General features: G+C 45.0%; 1 protein-coding gene across 1 annotated transcript in view; it reads left to right on the top strand.

Moving 5' to 3' along the window:
• The window catches only part of LOC309827188 (ATP-binding cassette sub-family A member 13-like), a gene marked incomplete at both ends in the record, with an annotated part of 150,292 nt that extends 132,779 nt beyond the window's left edge, over positions 1 to 17,513 (top strand). The window contains 4 exon segments of the mRNA XM_082661725.1: positions 15,303 to 15,408; positions 16,644 to 16,698; positions 16,701 to 16,777; positions 17,421 to 17,513. Of these exon segments, the coding sequence (XP_082517851.1) occupies positions 15,303 to 15,408; positions 16,644 to 16,698; positions 16,701 to 16,777; positions 17,421 to 17,513 (331 nt within the window).
• Positions 17,514 to 17,842: the final 329 nt, after the last annotated feature.

Raw genomic sequence — 17,842 nt, 5'->3', positions numbered from 1 at the left:
GGTCCCTGCCCTGTTCCACCGCAGGCCTCTTGCCACTGTGAGCTCCTCTCAGACCCTCCTCAGCTGTGTTCTCACTCCGTCCTTCTCCGCACTCGGCCGGATCCCCCCATGATGACGTCTTCCTTCCTCCTGGAGGACCTGCCCTCCCCTAAGCCCCCCCCGCCCCAGCCTCCACTGCCTGTGCTCAGTGGCTCTGGAGCCTGGACGCCGTCTGCGGCTTTCCTTTCCCCATTTCCAGTCGGAACAGGAGAGGTGCCAGTGCCCCTGGGTGACCCCTTCAGGCTCAAGAAATTTGGGAACGCGTCCCTCCCCCTTTTGCCCAGGCTAAGGAAGTTGTCTTTTCTGAAATTTGTAGAGCGCAACCATAACCTGCAGTCCCAGACCCCCTCTCCTCGGTGATCGGGCCCCTTCCCAGTAGTCACTCCTGTTTTCCATTCTCACTTCCACAGCCTATGGAGCAGCCCTTCTCCTATGAGTCCCAGGTCTCACCCTTTATCTGGTAGCCATTGGTTACATGCTCTCTTCCCTCCTGGAGTACGTACTGTGTGTAGATTATCTAGCATGAGATGACACCTATATAGTGCGTTCCAGACACCAGTCCTGAGTGTTCTACACGTATCAGGTAGCTTATTCCTCATGACCACCAACCCAGTAGCCATCGTTATGACCCCTTTTTACAGGCACAGAAAATAAGACTGGAAAGGTTGAGTGTCATTCCCAGGGTCCCCAGGACGGTCACCTCACACCCAGCCTGCTTCCCGCTGGGGTGCATCCTGGGGCTGTGCAGATGTGTACGGATGCAGACCCTGCCCGGTCTACAACCACATCTGGGCCAGTTGCTCTCCCCTGTTGGTCTTCCTCTTGGCGGTGTTTCTGTGTTCTCATTGTCACTAAGTTTCTGGCACCCACTCACTTAACATGTTCCTAAGCTGAGAGATGCCTCAGTGGGGTCTCACAAAATATTTATTTATTTATCATTCTTCACTTCCTTTGTCCCTATTTTTGAGGGAGCAATTTGCTTCTTTATCAGGTGTATTTCTTTTACTCCTCAGAAAGGAGGTAGCTCTCCTCAGCATGTGGACACCTGACTGACCCGCGGAATTCGTCATCACGTTTGCCTTCACAACACCGCGTTGCGTGAACATGGTCAGCGTTGCCCTAAGCGTTTCTGATCTGCATGCTCTTCTCCTGCTGGGCATTTTGGGTGGATGCCTCTGGTCTTGGGCATTCAGCTCATGAGTGACGTCATCCAGAGCAGTCACTTTACCAAAGGGGGCACCGTGCTGTCATTTTCTTGTATTTTCCTTCAAGAACGAACAGACTGCTTCTCACCCACAGTGAAGATGGGGAACGGAAGTGATGAGAGATTTCTCCCTGGATTCAGACTCACATCGTGATTCCTTTTCATTCACGCACATTTGCTGAGGGCCTGTCTCAGGAGCCCAACGCAGGTGTGGTTCCCCTGAGTCAGTAAGTCTGGTGTCAGACGGACATGCATACACAGAAACGTAAACACAACACGCTGTGGTGATTTGGTGAACAAAACGCTGTGTGATGCAATAGTCATCAAATGTTTTGGGGTGTCTGTGTAGTCACAGGGTGTTGAGCTGGAGAGATGAATAAGGCATGAACCCTAAAGAACAAATCAGAAATTATACAAGAGACTGTAAGTGCTGCACCCAGTAGGGGTTAGGAGGAGACAACACTAGCCCAGTGTTTTAAGTGATGGATTGGTGGGGTGGCTTCGTGGAAGAGGAGGCATTTCAACCAAGTGTATTCATGGGAGGTGACTCAACTATGCATGCATTTCTGGTGCTGGGAGAGACCTGGAGGTAAACAGCACAAATCGAGTTTGACAAGAGCTGGACTGTCACACAGGCCCAGGGTGAATAGCGGGGCATCCACTTGAAGACAGTCTTTGGGGTTAAACCAAGGAAGACTTAAATGCTGGGGTGAAACATTAGGGAACAAAGGGAAGGAATGAGAAACAGGAGCAGGAATGGCAATTAAAAGGCGATTCTTGTTCTTTAGCTGGAGGTTAATTAAGATGGACTGGAGTCGGCTGGGGACAGGGCGTGAGGGGAAGAAAGCATTGGTGGGGGCTTTGCAAAACAATAGAATAGAGCTTTACAGCCGGCTGGTCTGGGGAGTCGGGGAGGGAGGAGCCATCATGGTCACTAACCCTCGGGTCTGGGAGATGGAAGATGGGGCTGTCGGGGAGAAATCAGGGCGCCAGGATGGCTGGGGTGGGGGGGAGCGGAGACATGTCTCTGTGAGCTCCAGGAGCTGCCTGGGGGCTTCATAAGGAAGAAACTGCTCTGGGTTCTGCCCTGTGCCCTTCGCCCTGGCAGGAGCCAGGGAAAGAAGCCTAAAGCTGGTGGTGACGGCTGACCCTTGGGAGACAGAGGGAGAGGATAGAGAGGCTCTTCACACCTTTGCATCACTGTTTGTGAACACGGATGTGACAGGTCGGGGCCCTCATCCGTGCTCTTACATCTATTGAAAGGTTACCAAACTCAGGCCATTTGCCAGGTGCTTTTTGTGCATTATCTCATTTAATCCTTACAATGTGATAGCTGTGAGTTTACCCACTTAACCCTAAAGAAACTCAGACCTAAATAATTTAGGCGGTTGGATCAGAACACAGAGTTACAATTGAAAGAAGCAGTTTTCAAACTCAATGCTCGACTACTGAGTTCCTTATCCCTTTCATACTACAGCTGTCATCCCCGCTCACCTGACCCCAAACTGATGGATCGACAAAGCGCTGCAGCAGGGGAGTGGACCCTTCTTCTGTTGCGTCTACTGAGAAAACAGACTCCCCTCTTCCAGAAACACAGGCCGACCCCCTTGGATGAGACAGCTGAGATTTAGAGTCAAACTTGTAACACCACCTCTAGGACCTTGTAAACGTTCTTTCACATCTCTGAAAGCTGTTTCTTTCTCTTAATGGGGACAACCATGCATACTTTGTAATACTGCGAAGAGAAGTAGACGGATACACCAGTCATTTTCCCACCCGAGGCCGTGATGTCCTTTTTTCCCGAGATGAATGCGTGGTTTTTTCCCTCAGTTCTCTCAACAGTCACCACTCCAGAGGGCTCTCCAGTATCTAGTCCACCCGCCCATAGCAGCAGAAGAGCCCCTGGAGGTTAGCTGGCATCACGGCCACCTGGAAATAAGAATGCATTTTCCAGCTCTCACGACCAACCGCTACGTGTGGGCACAGAGATAATAGAAGAGGTGCCAGAAACTTCAAGGATATGACTTTGTAGGAAAGGGCACACACTTTTCCTGCCCCTCCCTTCCTTCCTTCCTTCCGACCTGAATGCAAATATGAGGCTAGAGATGAAGCAACCTCAGCAGTGGAGGCCTGTGCGCAGAGCAATGGGACAGAATGGGCCAGAGGAAGGCCTTACCCCTCTGCACTGGCTGACCTCAGACTATAGGCTTGTTCATATCCTGCTGCTTCGGGTTTTCTGTCACTCATCTGTAAATCTGAACAGACGTCCTCTGACATGTGAAACCCAGCATCTGTGTGTTTACCTGATTATTTTCAACTTCTTCCCAATGGAATATAAACCTCCTGAGGGTAGCCCTCTGTTTCTGTTTATTACTGGATGTCTGACATTTGGGACAGTGCCCGATACATGACATGTGCTCAGGGTATTTGTTGAGCAAATAAATAAATGAGTGAATGAATGTAAAGTCCAGAGTGCACGGGGGGTCTTTACTAAACGCTATCTTCTTCCAGGTTCTCCGACTGGCCTTAGAAAGAGCAATCAGAGGAGGCTGTGGAGCATTTGGGGTCTGTCCAGCTTAATGAACAACTACTAATAACAGCAATCAACCCCTTTGATAAAGACTTCCATTCCGATCCCACTGATCTCTGGACGGGGTGAAACCTGCTTTTCTCTCAGAAGCTTCTGTGTTATTCATCCTCCGTTGGCTGCTTTTAGCAACAGGCTCTGTCTTACTCAGTGTCCCCATTAACAGGAACCATCAGGTGCGTGATTCAGACCTAATTGCTGCCACAGCCTTGGCAGTATTTTCCTGTCACTTCTCTGCGGGGTAGCCAGACTCAGCCCTGATGCGCCCCGGCCTGCCAAGAACTAATGTGCAATGCAGACAGCGAAAACATGCCTCCAAAGCTCAGCGTGCACCACGGGATGGCGAATTCTGATTCTCAACACGGTCTCAGCACGAGAAGACCCAGCCTCGCCAAGGAAATGGATTTCTCTTAGGTCAGAACGATCTTTCCGTTTTCAAATAACTCAGGATTGGAGTTTGGGAAGTTTATTTACTCTGGGTTCAGTTAGCTTAAAATTTAGGGGTGTGTGTGCACTCAGAGAAAAATGCACGAACTTGTAACATTTCATGGTTTCATAGTTGAGAAGCATTTTACAAATTTGATGTTGGGTTCTCTTTTATCAAAAGCATTAAAAAAAAAAACCTTTTCCCTGAGTTAGATTTTGTTACATAGAGCAGCAAAATGAAGTTTATAAGATGCAGTGGCTTATACGGTCATCATTCGTCCTCCTGAAGCTGCAGGTTGGCAGCTCTGTCCCAACTGTCTCTCATCCTTCTCCCGGGATAAGCCTCCGAGCGGTGGGGCTACAAAACGGAATGGCCAAACTGCACAAGTACGACTCAAGCCTGAGGTCACATCACACCTGCCAAAGCAAGTCATGTGGCTAAAGAAAAAGAGTAGAAAAGTAGGGCAAGAACCTCTTAGGGCAAGAACACAGCAAGGCTATGTGGTGAAGGGTGTGGGCATGGGAGGGTGCAGAGAGTTGGGGCCATGTTTACAAACTACTACAATATCAAACATTTGTCACTAATTCTTTTTTAAACAGTAGCCACCCTCTTTCTTTGCTTTTTAACAGATGAATTGAGATATACTTCACATGTCCTGTAACTCTCCCATTTAAAGTGTATCATTCAGTGTATTCACAGTTATGTGCAGCCAATTTTAGAACATTTTCATCATCTCAAAAAGAAACCCTATCCCTTTAGCTATCCCCCTTCTATTCATTCCAGTTCTAAGTCCTCACCAGTCTGCTTTCTGTCTATTATTAGCATATTAATGGAATTACATAGTGTGTGGTCTTTTCTGACTGGCGGCTTTCACTTAGCATAATACTTGAAAGTTTATCCGTGTTATCAGTACTTCATTTCTTTTTATGGCCAAATAATATACAACACTTTGTTTATCCGCTGTCAATGGGCAATGGATTGTCAGTTGGATTGTTTCCACCTTTTGGCTATTAGGCATTCTGTTGCCATAAACAATCAGGTATGAGTTTTCTTGTGGACATATATTTTTATTTCTTCGGGCATATACTTTGGAGTGAAAATTTTGGGTCATATAGTAACTCTGTGCTTAACCATTGAAGGAACTGTCAGACTGTTTTCCAAATAGGCTGCACCATTTTACATTCCTATCAACAGTGAATGAAGATTCCATTTTCTCTACATCCTTACCGTTACTTTAATTACCTGACTTTTCATTCCAGCCATCCCAATGAATGTTACGTAGTATCTCGCTGTGATTTTGAGTTGCATTTCTCTGATGACTAATGATGTTGAACATATGTCCATGTGCTTGTTGCCCATTTGAATGTCTTCTGTGGAGAAATGTCTAATCATATCTTTTGCCCATTTAAAAGAAATTAGGTTGTCTTTTTATTATGTATTTGAAAGGGTTGCATACTCTGGGTACAAGTCCCTTTTCAGATAGATGATTTGCAGATATTGTCTCTTGATACATGGTTTGCCTTTTCACTTTGATAACATCCTTAGAAGCACAGTTGTTTTTAATTTTGAAAAGGCCCAACTTATCTATTGTTTCTTTTGCTTTTCATGTTTTTTGTGTCATATCTGAGAATCCATTGTGAAATCAGAGACAATGAAGACTTTCCACTATGCATGATTCTAAGAGTTTCATCATTTTAACACTTACATTTAGATATTTGATCCATTTTGCATAAGCTTTGGTATCAACTGTGGGCATTGCATGTGCATCCAGCTCTCTCAGAGCTATTTGATGAAAAGATGATTCTTCCATTGAATGGTCCAGGCCACCTTGTCAGAAATCAGTTGGCCACAGGCCCACAGGCTTATTTCTGGACCAAATTCTGTTTCATTGACCCATGTATCTATCCTGATGCTACAACTCTGTCTTGATCACTGCTTTCAAGTAAGTTTTGAAATTAGTGTTAGTCCTTGAGCTTTTTCCTCTTTTGTAAGATTGTTTTAGCTAGCCTAGGTCCACTGCAATTCCATATGAATTTTAAAATCAGCTTGTAATTTCCACAGAGAATTCAACACGGAGTCTTACAGACATTATGTTGAATCTCTAGACCAATTTGAGGAATATTGCCGTCTTAACAATGTTAAGTCCTCTGAGTCATGAACGTGGTGTGCTTTTCTGTGTATTTAAATCTTCTTTAATTTCTTTTAACAATGTTTTCTAGTTATAAAATCTGCATTTATTTTGTTAAATTTAATCTTAAGTTTTTTATTTATTTTGATGCTATTATAAATGGAATTTTAAAAAATTTTCATTTTCTAAGTGTTCATTGCAAGTGTGTAGAAGTACAGTTCACTTTTATGCATTGCTCTTGTATCTTGCAACCTTGCTGGACACATTTATGAGTTCCTACAGTATTTAGTGGATTCCTTAGGCATTTCTATATTACATATATTACATATAATATGTTACATATATTATAAACAGCTCATGCCGTTTATAAATGTAATTTTACTTCTTCCTTTTCAATATGGATGCCTTTTATTTATTTTTCTTACAAAATAGCTCTAGGTAGAAACTTCCTTTTTATTCTTGCATTGTTGAGTGTTTTTAATCATAAAAAAGTGTTGGCTTTTGCCAAATGTTTTCTCTGCATCTATTGAGATGATCATATTGTATTACATTAGCTGATTTTCAGATGTTAAACCAACCTTGCATTCCTAGGATAAATCACACTTGGTAATGGTATGTAATTGTTTTTTATGTTCAGTTTGTTGGTATTTTGTTGAGCATTTTTGTGTCCATGTTCATAACAGATATTGGTCTCTAGTTTGTTTTTCTCTTTTGATACTTTTACCTGGTTTGGTATCCTGGTAATACTGGCCTCATAAAATCAGTGGGGAAGTGTTCCTCCTCTTCTATTTTTTAGAAGAATTTATGATCCCAATTAACATTTTCTTTGATATGGATCATCTAGTTTTTAATTCATGCTTGGAGGAATCCAGGGTAATACTGAGAAAATATTTACCGTCTTGATGACTTGTTTTCACAACCCATATATCATTAGGGTCTTCTCTGCCCATGGGAAATGGGAATACCTGCCTGAATTCATGGCAGTGAGGTTCAGAGTCCCCTGTCCGAGGGGCCCTGTGAGCTCCTGGTGTATCATCACCTTTTCACATGCCCCGCTGTGTCTGTGCACCTATGGGCCCCCCACCCCGTGTGCTTGCTGCTGGGCCTGGGATCACGTCGGCTCAGCTGTGTGCCCGTCTCATTATTCGCCCCCCCAAACACATCAGGCTCCAGTGTTCTGTGAACTTAGTCGTCTTCCTGATGTTGAACGTGGAGCTGAGGGGGAGGCGGGCACAGCGCAGCACAGAGCTTCCTGTCCACCCGGTCCCATCCCGCACCCTCTGTTGCTCGCTGGCCAGACTCCTCTGGTGGTCAGTATGTACCCACCCTGCTGTCCAGCAGGAATGTTTCAGCCACGTTGAGGCCCCAGAGACTTTCGCCCTGGGTCTGGCTTCTTGAAGCATTTTCTCAGCAAAGGGAGGGAGGCTGCCTCTTAATTCCTCTCTGCTAAGAAAATCATTCATTTTCCTCATTATTCCATTATTGTTTTAAAGCCTGTATTACATGGGATCTGACTGGAATCCACAGAGATTATCTGGGAAGCGAAATTCAGAAGAGCTTTAATTACATCTTCCGAGAGGATCATCCCTTCTATGCCCCCTCCACACCTCCAGACCACGGCCAGTCAGAATCAAGTGCATTTGCTTGTGGGCAGGGAGCCGAGCCCTCACCCTGCCTGGAAGGGCTTTACGAAGCCGTGATCACTGCCCACAGGGCAGCTGAGCGGAGTGCAGGCTCTGAGGTTCCCCATCTTAATGATGCTGTTTCCCTCCTGAGGTCTCACCTGTGAGTGCTTGGGCCGTCTCGCTAGGCAGCACTCACCCAGCTGGGAGGAAAATTGCCCTGGCCTTTTTTCCGTGGGGCATTTGCCTAATTACGTTGAAAGGCTCAGAGAGAAAAATCAAGGTGAGAATGACTATTTTAGTTCCCACCACCTCTGCGGGGACGGTGGTGTGAGCACAGTGTGGCGGCTGAGTCTGTCAGCAGGCAGACCCCCAGGGTTTGCCATGTTATGGAGCCTGATGTGACAGGACATCCATCCAGCTGCTCAAAATGTCTCCTTTTCCCAAAGACTCTTCCCTTCTTGGACTGACGTCACCCAGGATGCACAGATACCTACACCACAGAAACGCCATTCTCTTTCACGATCAAGTTTCTGATCGTGTTTGCTTTAGGAAAACGTGCCACTCTGTAACATTTCCAAGTTAGGGCCCGCGTTTCCTACTGAGATTCAGTGGGGCTGTGCCTGGAATCCCACCCAATGATAGGACATTTGTTTTCAGATGGCTTATGTGGTTTTCTACTAAACTGAACCAACCTGCTCAGTGAAATAATTTTTATAGTTTCCTATTGGCCCCTACTTTTTTTTTTTTTTTTTTTTTTTTTTGTGTTACACGGGCCTCTCACTGTTGTGGCCTCTCCCATTGTGGCGCACAGGCTCCGGACGCACAGACTCAGCGGCCATGGCTCACGGGCCTAGCTGCTCCGCGGCATGTGAGATCTTCCCAGACCGGGGCACGAACCCATGTCACCTGCATCAGCAGGCGGACTCTCAACCACTGCGCCACCAGGGAAGCCCTTGGCCCCTACTTTTATGCAGGAGGATTATTACACATTTAGAAGCATTTTTATGCTTCTATTGATCAGAAAATCACATAATTTATTTCAACAATAAAGACCTCTGTTGACTCCCCCTTCCACACTCTGAGTGAAAGTTATCTTCTGTTACTCAGAGTAGAAATCATGGTGTCAAGGTTTCAACTTTATGGGTAGTAGTTAAACTTATATCTCAAGTTTCTCTTTAAAAATGAAAAGAATAAGAAAAGAAATGTCTACTTATCAGGATTGAGAAATACAGAAAATCACATGTACTACTACCAGCCTTAAAATGTATCTTTTATCTATCTAGATTCTAAGGCATTTCTGAAATGAAGAAAAATGTTGAGAGATCGTGAAAAAAATGCAGGAAGCTGGATGAGGGCCCTGGTCTTAAGCTGAAATCTCAGCACCCTGAAAACAACGTGGTCCATGGTGCTGGCTGGGCAGGTGACAGGGGTCTAGTGCTGCAGGAGTGGGTGCTTACTTTACCATCCTGCTGACCTGACTATTGCCTCATGCTTTAAAAATGGTCCTTTTCAATTCTCCCCCAAAGAAAAGAACACCTATAGAAATATTCAGCCCATTTTGCTTTTCATTTAGGAGAGAAATTTTAACAAAAAATTTAATCCACGCACTGATTCATCAAACAGTACCTGGACGCCAGGCAGGAGAGCTGATGGGCCCTGCCTTCGAGCAGCTTTGCTGTAGCAGCTGATCAAATAGGAAGATACTCCACACATGGGGATGCACAGGAGAAGGGCATCCTGACCCTGAGAGCCCAAGGGAACCTTTGGAGGCCAAGACCTCCACACTCAGCATAGGACCTTGCACATGGAGCACCAAATCAACATGTTGAATAAATGGAGAAAAGGGATCAGGTATGAGCAGAATGAAAAGCCGAAGGTGAGGGCATGCTTCAGGTCGTGGAGAGCCTGGTGGGCTGAGCCCAAGAGTTTGACTTTATTGATTTTCTTATATGTTATTGGAGTTTAGTTGATTTACCATGTTGTGTTAGTTTCTGCTGTACAGCAAAGTGACTCAGTTATACATGTATATATATATCCTTTCTTTTCATATTCTTTTCCATTATGGATTATCCCAGGATACTGAATAGAGTTCCCTGTGCTCTACTGTAGGACCTTGTTGTTTATCTCTTCTCTTTATGTAATAGTTGCCTTAGGAGTTTGACTTCAGAGGGAAGATGTCCAATCTTTCGGTGAAGCCTGCGTGGCCTCCAAGTTCTGAGACAGTTCTGCTGGCCTTTGCTCATGGCAGCTTTGACCTGTGCTCTGAATTCTGGATCTGCGGCTGGTGGGGTCATTTAAGAACCTGGCACACTGGCTGTAGAGAGGAATCTTCATGCTCAGAGGTGTGTGAACATGGATCAACCTTCTCTTCACTGTGGGGCCGTGTCACCTACACCCCGAGATCTTGCCTTTACACTCAGAAGTTCACAGAGGCTCTTTCCAAAGTCCCTTTCTTCCCTGGGAGGAATGCTGGTGCCAGCTGCCAAAGGCTGCTTTTCATTCGTTAGCTGTCAGAGGCTCTCTTTTTTTTTCCCCAACATCTTTATTGGAGTATAATTGCTGTACAATGATGTGTTAGTTTCTGCTTTATAACAAAGTGAATCAGTAATACATAAACATATATCCCCATATCTCCTCCCTCTTGCATCTCCCTCCCTCCCACCCTCCCTATCCCACCCCTCTAGGTGGTCACAAAGCACCGAGCTGATCTCCCTGTGCTATGCGGCTGCTTCCCACTAGCTATCTATTTTACATCTGGTAGTGTATATATGTCCATGCCACTCTCTCACTTCATCCCAGCTTAGCCTTCCCCCTCTCCATATCCTCAAGTCCATTCTCTAGTAGGTGTCTTTATTCCCGTCTTGCCTCTAGGTTCTTCATGACCTTTTCTTTCTTAGATTCCATATGTATGTGTTAGCATACGGTATTTGTTTTTCTCTTTCTGACCTACTTCACTCTGTATGACAGACTCTAGGTCCATCCACCTCACTACAAATAACTCAATTTCGTCTCTTTTTATGGCTGACTAATATTCCATTGTATATATGTGCCACATCTTCTTTATCCATTCATCTGTTGATGGACACTTAGGTTGCTTCCATGTCCTGGCTATTGTAAATAGAGCTGCAATGACCATTGTGGTACATGACTCTTTTTGAATTATGGTTTTCTCAGGATATATGCCCAGTAGTGAGAGGCTCTCTTTACGTTAATGCCTTCCCTTCATACTTCTCAGGACCGTTCGGATTTGCATCTGCAGTGGTTAGAAAGGTTTCTGAAACAGACTTAACTGAAGTGGAAGTAATAAAGTCCCTGGCCCTGGAGAGACGTGGTTTTGAGTCAGAAGGCCTGGGTAGTCCCGTCTCTGCTAGTGATAAGCTGAGTCATGGTGAGAAGCCCAGACCTCTTTGGGGCTCACAGTATTATTATAAATATGTGATATGATATGATATGATATGATATCATATGATCTAATCTAATGCTAATCTAATCTAATCTAATCTAATATACAGTAATTCCCCTACATACCAACCTTCAGGTTGCGAACTTTCAAAGATGCGAACGTGCGTTCACATGTCCAATCACATAAGTTAGTTCACGTGTCTGGCATACATTGTCACGTGCATGCATCCTCTACAAGTGGTTGTGCTTTTGTGTACTTTACTGTACAGGACTGTGTAGAGTACAGTAGTACAGTATCTTTATTTCAAGCCCAGGGTGTCTGGAAGCAAGCGTAAAAGCAGCAGTGATGTAGCTGGTACTGCTAAGAAAAGCCAGCTCCTGTACTATACTAGTGTACTGTCCTGTAGATTAAAAATGTTTTCTTTATTTTTTGTGTTTGTTTTTTATGTGTTACTTGTGTGAAAAGTATTATAAACCTATTACAGTACAGCACTATATAGCCGATTGGGTTAGTTGTGTACCTAGACTAACTTTGTTGGACTTACGAACAAATTGGACTTATGAATGAGCTCTCGGAATGGAACTCATTTTTATGTAGGGGACTTACTGTAATATATAATATAATATAATATAACATAATATAATATAATGAAGTACTTGATGTGAAAGTATTCATATCAAGAATGCCATGCTCGTGGGCGATTAGAGAGGACTGTTTGGAGCTTGAATATAACCGACAAGTATCCACCACTCAGCCAGCCCTCCTTATTCTCTCATTGGCTTTTATAATACACGTGTGTGTGTTTGTTATTCCATTAGTGCATTGCCTGCTCCCCTGTTTTAGTGTTTATTAGGTGTATTACACTGAATGTTTGTGGTACCTAAATGTTGTATCCCAGCAGTGGTCGAATGCTTACAGGTGCCTTCACTGGAAGATGACACTGTTTATTTACCTTTATGTAATAGCCGACTTTGCAAAGGATGTGGACATGATCTGTTGTCTGGAAATGTGAGAGTAATGAGTGACTATATAAGCGAATGACTCCTTGGTTCCTTTGAAAGCTTTTAGACTGGAAAGCACATGAATCAAATAAATCCTTTGTGGAATTTAGATCATTTCCATAAATGTGTGTAGGTTATAGGCAGAAATGAGAAAGGAAGGCTAACATAAATTAGATACTCGCATCGTGAATGCATCTGATAATCTGCAAAGATTCTCTTAGCTATTGAAGATGCTGTGCTTTTATAACTTTCTGTCTACATGTCTTGTTGAGCATTCTAGAGACATCCTCAGGAATTTGCCAACCAATTTCAGAAACATATTCTCTTGAGTTTTTTTTTTGTTAAAGAACTGTGTAATTCAGATTCTCTAGAGTAAAGCTGAATTTTAAACATTAATATGTATATATTCTTATAGTGAGAACTTGTTAGACAATTATTGGAATTTTGCATTTTTTAAAATGCATTAGGAAAATACGCCTGGAGGGCTGCCATTCCTGTGAATGTGAATTGGATCGTAGTGTGTGTGAAAGAGTAAAGTCATTTCTGCTTACTCAGTGTTGCCTCTCACCCTTGTATTTTTATGTAGCAAATGCGGCAAATGTGTGTCCTGATTTTTAAAATTTATTTTATTGAAGTCTAGGTGACTTACAATGTTGTGTTGATTTCTGCTGTACAGCACAGTGATTCAGGTATATATATAATATATATTTTATATTCTTTTCCATTGTGTTTTATCACAGGATATTGAATATAGTTTCTTGTGCTCTACAGTAGGATATTGTTGTTTATCTAGTCTGTATATAATAGTTTGCATCTGCTAATCCCAAACTCCCACTCCATCCAACAACCCCCGCTTGCAACCACAAGTCTGTTCTCTATGTCTGCGAGTCTGTTTCTGTTTCATAGATAGGTTCATTTGTGTCATATTTTAGATTCCACATATAAGCGATATCACATGATATTTGTCTTTCTCTGTCTGACTTACTTCACTCAGTATGGTAACCTCTAGGTCCATCTGTGTTCTGATTTTTTATTTGCTTTGTCTAACTTCCCCAGATAAATTGTGAGCATCTTCACACCAGAGAAAGGGCTCCTTCATTTTGGCCACGTCCTGGGCAGAACCTTAGTTTCACTGCACATTTATTCACCTGCTTCCTCAGTGCCAGGCACTGTCCCACCTAAGCTACAGGGGTTCACGCGCTCAGCTCTCTGACAGCCTCCTCGGGGAGCTGGTTCCATGATCCCATTTTCTAGATGAGGGAACCGAGGTGGAAATAGTTGACTCCCTGGGGTCAGAGGTCTGAAGTGAGGATGGGGGTTGGGGAGAGGGGGCTGGATCACACCCAGGCTGTCCAAATGCTTTGACCTTTGCCCCCAGGATCGTCATCACCACCTGACCAGGAGCACCTCTCCATCCTTCAGCTGTCCCCCTCCAGCCTGTCCCCTCCAGGACAGCTGCGAGCTCTCTGATGGGCAGCAGCTCCTGAAGCAGCCCCTCCCCGTGGGGGCCATTCAAGGATCTGGGCTTCAGCTCTTCCCTATGGGGAATATTAAATGCACACCCGCCCGGGATGCTGTCGTAGACACGGAGCAGGGACCCTTGCACCTCGGCAGCACCGCGTCTGACACGGACCCGGAGCGGGCAGGGCGACAGAACACACACGTCCTGTGCTGACCCGGGCGGGGGTCGGCCTCAGAGAGTCCCGAGAGCGAACTCAGGCGACCTGCGTCTCCGGCTGCTTTCACCGATGTTCTGTCCTCAGCAACCTGTCAGCCCCGAGTGGCCTGGGAACCGTTAGCTCGAAATAGCGGGAGGCCGTTGGAGTCACACACAGGTCTCGGGGGATCTGAAAGCAGGGCAGGAGGCTGGGACACAGAACGAGGACGAGGATCTCTGGGTGCTCACGAGGCTGATCCATGTCCCTGAAGCGTGGCCACGCTACCTTTGGCCTCTTCTTCACCAGGTAGATTCACCGGAAAAGTGCTTTACCCATAAACGTGTTAGTCAATCTCACGGAAAACTTCCTTAAATGTAACCATTTCCCCAGCAATGCTTTGTAAATGAAGGTGCTTGTAAGGCTCTGAGCATGCCTTTTTTCATCCATTCATTCATTCATTTGACTAATACTTATTAGTTCTAGGTACTTGGGGTACATACGTCAGTGAAGAAAACCAACGAAAAATTGCTAACATCTTGATATATATGTGTATTTGCTTTCATTCCATAGATCTTTACTGAGATGCGGGGCGTCTGGGGTATGCAGTAGAATAAACACTCATGGTTTTGGGAAGCCCCATGCATTCTTGGAGGTCACTGTTTGAGGTTGTGTACAGTACGAATGTAACCTCGGGTGTGGTCGCTCAGACCCCAGCAGACCTACCGCCCACAGCTCTGCAATGTCAGGCCAAGGGGCCCCTGTAGTCACAGGGCCCGCGGGGTTAAGTACAGTTGGGAGAATTGTTTTCTGTGATAAACGAATGCCTGGCTTCATCCCGTAAGCAGCCCCTATTCCCTTCCATCCTTCCCAGCCACGCTGTGATCCCTTGAAGCTGGGATGTTCTCAGGGTCCGTCTCCAGCCCAGCTCTGCCTTCTTAACTCAGTACTTTGCTTTCACACTTTCACCCTCCCTCTTGTATGGACTAGGTGTTGATTCCAGAATTTGCTGATTTTTTGAAAAGAGAAATCAGTCTCTGTGTCAATGAATTACAGCAAACTGCATAAGTGAGTTATAATTACTTCCTGAATATTCTATTTTTGAGAACACAAAATTTTCCAACAATTGGGAAGAGTTACTTTCTTTTTCTGCCTTCCTGTGAAAATGGACTTAGAGTTTATCCGTCTTAGGACTATACAATAGTAACCTTATTTTTAAAATTCAACTCTCAGGTTTGGTGATAGTTATACAGTCAAGGTTTGGCTCTGCAACGAAGCAAATCAACACAACGCTGTTTCCGACTGCTTGAAGCTCTCTTTTCCAGGAATCCAGTTTAAGGTAGTGCCACTATTGTACATTACTTCTTTGTTTTGCGCTAAAAACATCTTATAAGTGTACTTGTCTTTTCCCCTGTTTTAATTATTTGCTGTCAAAAGATATCGCTTATTGTTCTGGCCTCATGGCAAAGTACAGGCCACACCTCTCCCCGCAAAATAGCAGGGGTGGTGGATCTCACCTGACCTCGCTGAAGGACGACAAGCCTGCTTTTCCCCTTGTTGGGTCACCCAGAGCAGATGGTGGTTACTCATCCCCCCTTTTCTGTGGGAACAGCTTCATCACACAGTTTGTTTTGTTGAGGATGGAAGATACAAAAGTTAATTTCTCCCATGCATTTGCTGTGGGGTTTGTAGACTCAGGGATTTCAACATTCATTCACAGGAAGGGCCCTGGGCTTGAGATCACAACCCTCTACACACTTGATGCAAAGTGTGGTCCCTGAGCCAGCAGGTCTTCATCACCTTGGAGCAGGTGAGAGCTGCAGCATCTCAGTCCCCAGCATACTGACCCCAAACCTGCACTTTCCCAAGGGGACCAGGCGATCCTTGTACACACAAATGTCTGAGAAGCGCCACCTGCCGTTCTCTTGGATGACCCCATGATTCCAGTTTGTCGTAACTTCTAATAGATTGTAGTCTGTAAAGGAGCTACGCGTTGTGTGTCTATTTCATCCACGACCATTTGGTAAAATCCTACCCTGCGAGAAGCATGCTGTCCAAGTCACAGTGGTTCAAGGACCACTCTAAACTACCCCCATGAACCCGCTGTTGGGATCTCCATGTGCTCCCGTGGAAATGAGGCTCAGAACAGTTAAACATCTCACCAGGAGTTGGTCAGCTAATGGTGGGTATGGCCGGGTGCTCCGGTGTGAGGTTCAGGTGTCTCTGTGCATCTCTGTGATGTCACATATACCTCCTTCTTCTCAGCTGTCGATAGGTGTCTTCTTTCCCCTAGAGAGGGCTTCCCAGGCTTGTGGCAAGGCGAGGGGGGGCAGAAAGGGGCAGAGAGGCCACCCCACCCAGGGGGACACCTCTTATCAAATATGCCTTGTGGTGAATCGTAGCCCATGACCATTCTCTGGAGACTCACAAAACTGACCCCCACACCTAGTTAGTATTTAAAGGTGTGGTTTGCAAAAAGATAATTTATTTGGCAATTAAATACAGTGTGATCAATTTTGCTTAAGATTCCTAATCCTGTGATCCAATTTTTTTTTTTTTTTTTTTTGCTTTTAGGCGCAGCGCCTTAATTTATTGGAATACCATGTGCCAAAAAGATGGGCGTGCTTAGCCCGTTCAGAGTTCTGGAGGACAACAAAAACTTCCTGAGTATCAAATACTACTCCATCAAGCACACCCCTCTGGAGCAGGTCTGGTACCTCAAAGGCGTCACCACGTTGTTTTTCTTGAGGCCTACTCCAGCCGATTTAAAAAGGAGCCAGATTATACTTCTTGAGATCACCGTTTCTTTTATTAATCACCATTTGAGTTTGCAAAATTCTGATAAAGATAGTGAGTGTGAGGGGCCCCATTTACTGTGTGCTCTCCACTCAAGGTAAATATTCGACGTTCAGGGCTTCCATCTGCTCATAGTTTCATTGGTCGCTCAGTAAACGGATCAGGCCCCGTCAGCCTTCCCATCCCCACTTACCCACCAGCCCCCGCCAATAAGTAAAGGGGCTCCACTGTAAGTGAGCTGACTTTGGGAAGAAAAGTGCTTGGTTCCTTGAGTCCCAGAAGGTGAAATTAGATCACAGGTTCAATCTAAAGCCATGCTCAAGGCATCGAGAATTTCCTGACGATTTATTAATTTTCCAGAAATGTTTATCATTCCTGTAGTTGGGTCCTCAGAAGACCTACCTGTTGAGGGTGATTTAGGAAGGGGTGCTGTGAATGAATGGTTATGAGTCGTAGGAAAAGTTGGGCAGGGCTTGGAGAAGATGTTCCCTGTAATAGTGGAGAACAAAGGGTTGAGTGTTCCTCGAAGTTAATTATTTCCATCATTTCTTTCAGATATTTGTTAATTTTGCGACTGAGCAGCAACAAACCACACCACCTTCTGATCCGTCCACCGGTCGTGAGCACCCACAGAACCTGCCTGTCTAAGCGCTGAAGAAGACGCTGTTCAGAGAGATAAAACCTCGTCTTTTGTTATAATTAAGATTCAGAGATCAAAAGAGCAAGTGGGCCGCAGAGGAGCTGGAAGACACAGGGCAGGCAGTCCAATCTCATCCTGTCCTTCATTTTCTGTTTTGAAACTCTTTGTTAATTACACCCTGAAAGGTCATTCTTTTCTGCAGACTTTTGGGCAGTTCCTCTGATTCAGTTACTGTCTTTGCCAAGGCGAGATGGGCCGGCTTCCTGGGACATGGGAAGGAATTGACATTCCTTCTGGAGCTGGAAAGGCTGTCAGAGTTTGTCCAGGTCAAACATTT

The sequence above is a fragment of the Grampus griseus genome (assembly GCF_964374135.1).
Source record: "Grampus griseus genome assembly, chromosome: 9".
Lineage (NCBI taxonomy): Eukaryota > Metazoa > Chordata > Mammalia > Artiodactyla > Delphinidae > Grampus > Grampus griseus.
The sequence above is the reverse complement of the archived record's forward strand: the minus strand, read 5'-3'. Positions and strand labels throughout refer to the sequence as shown.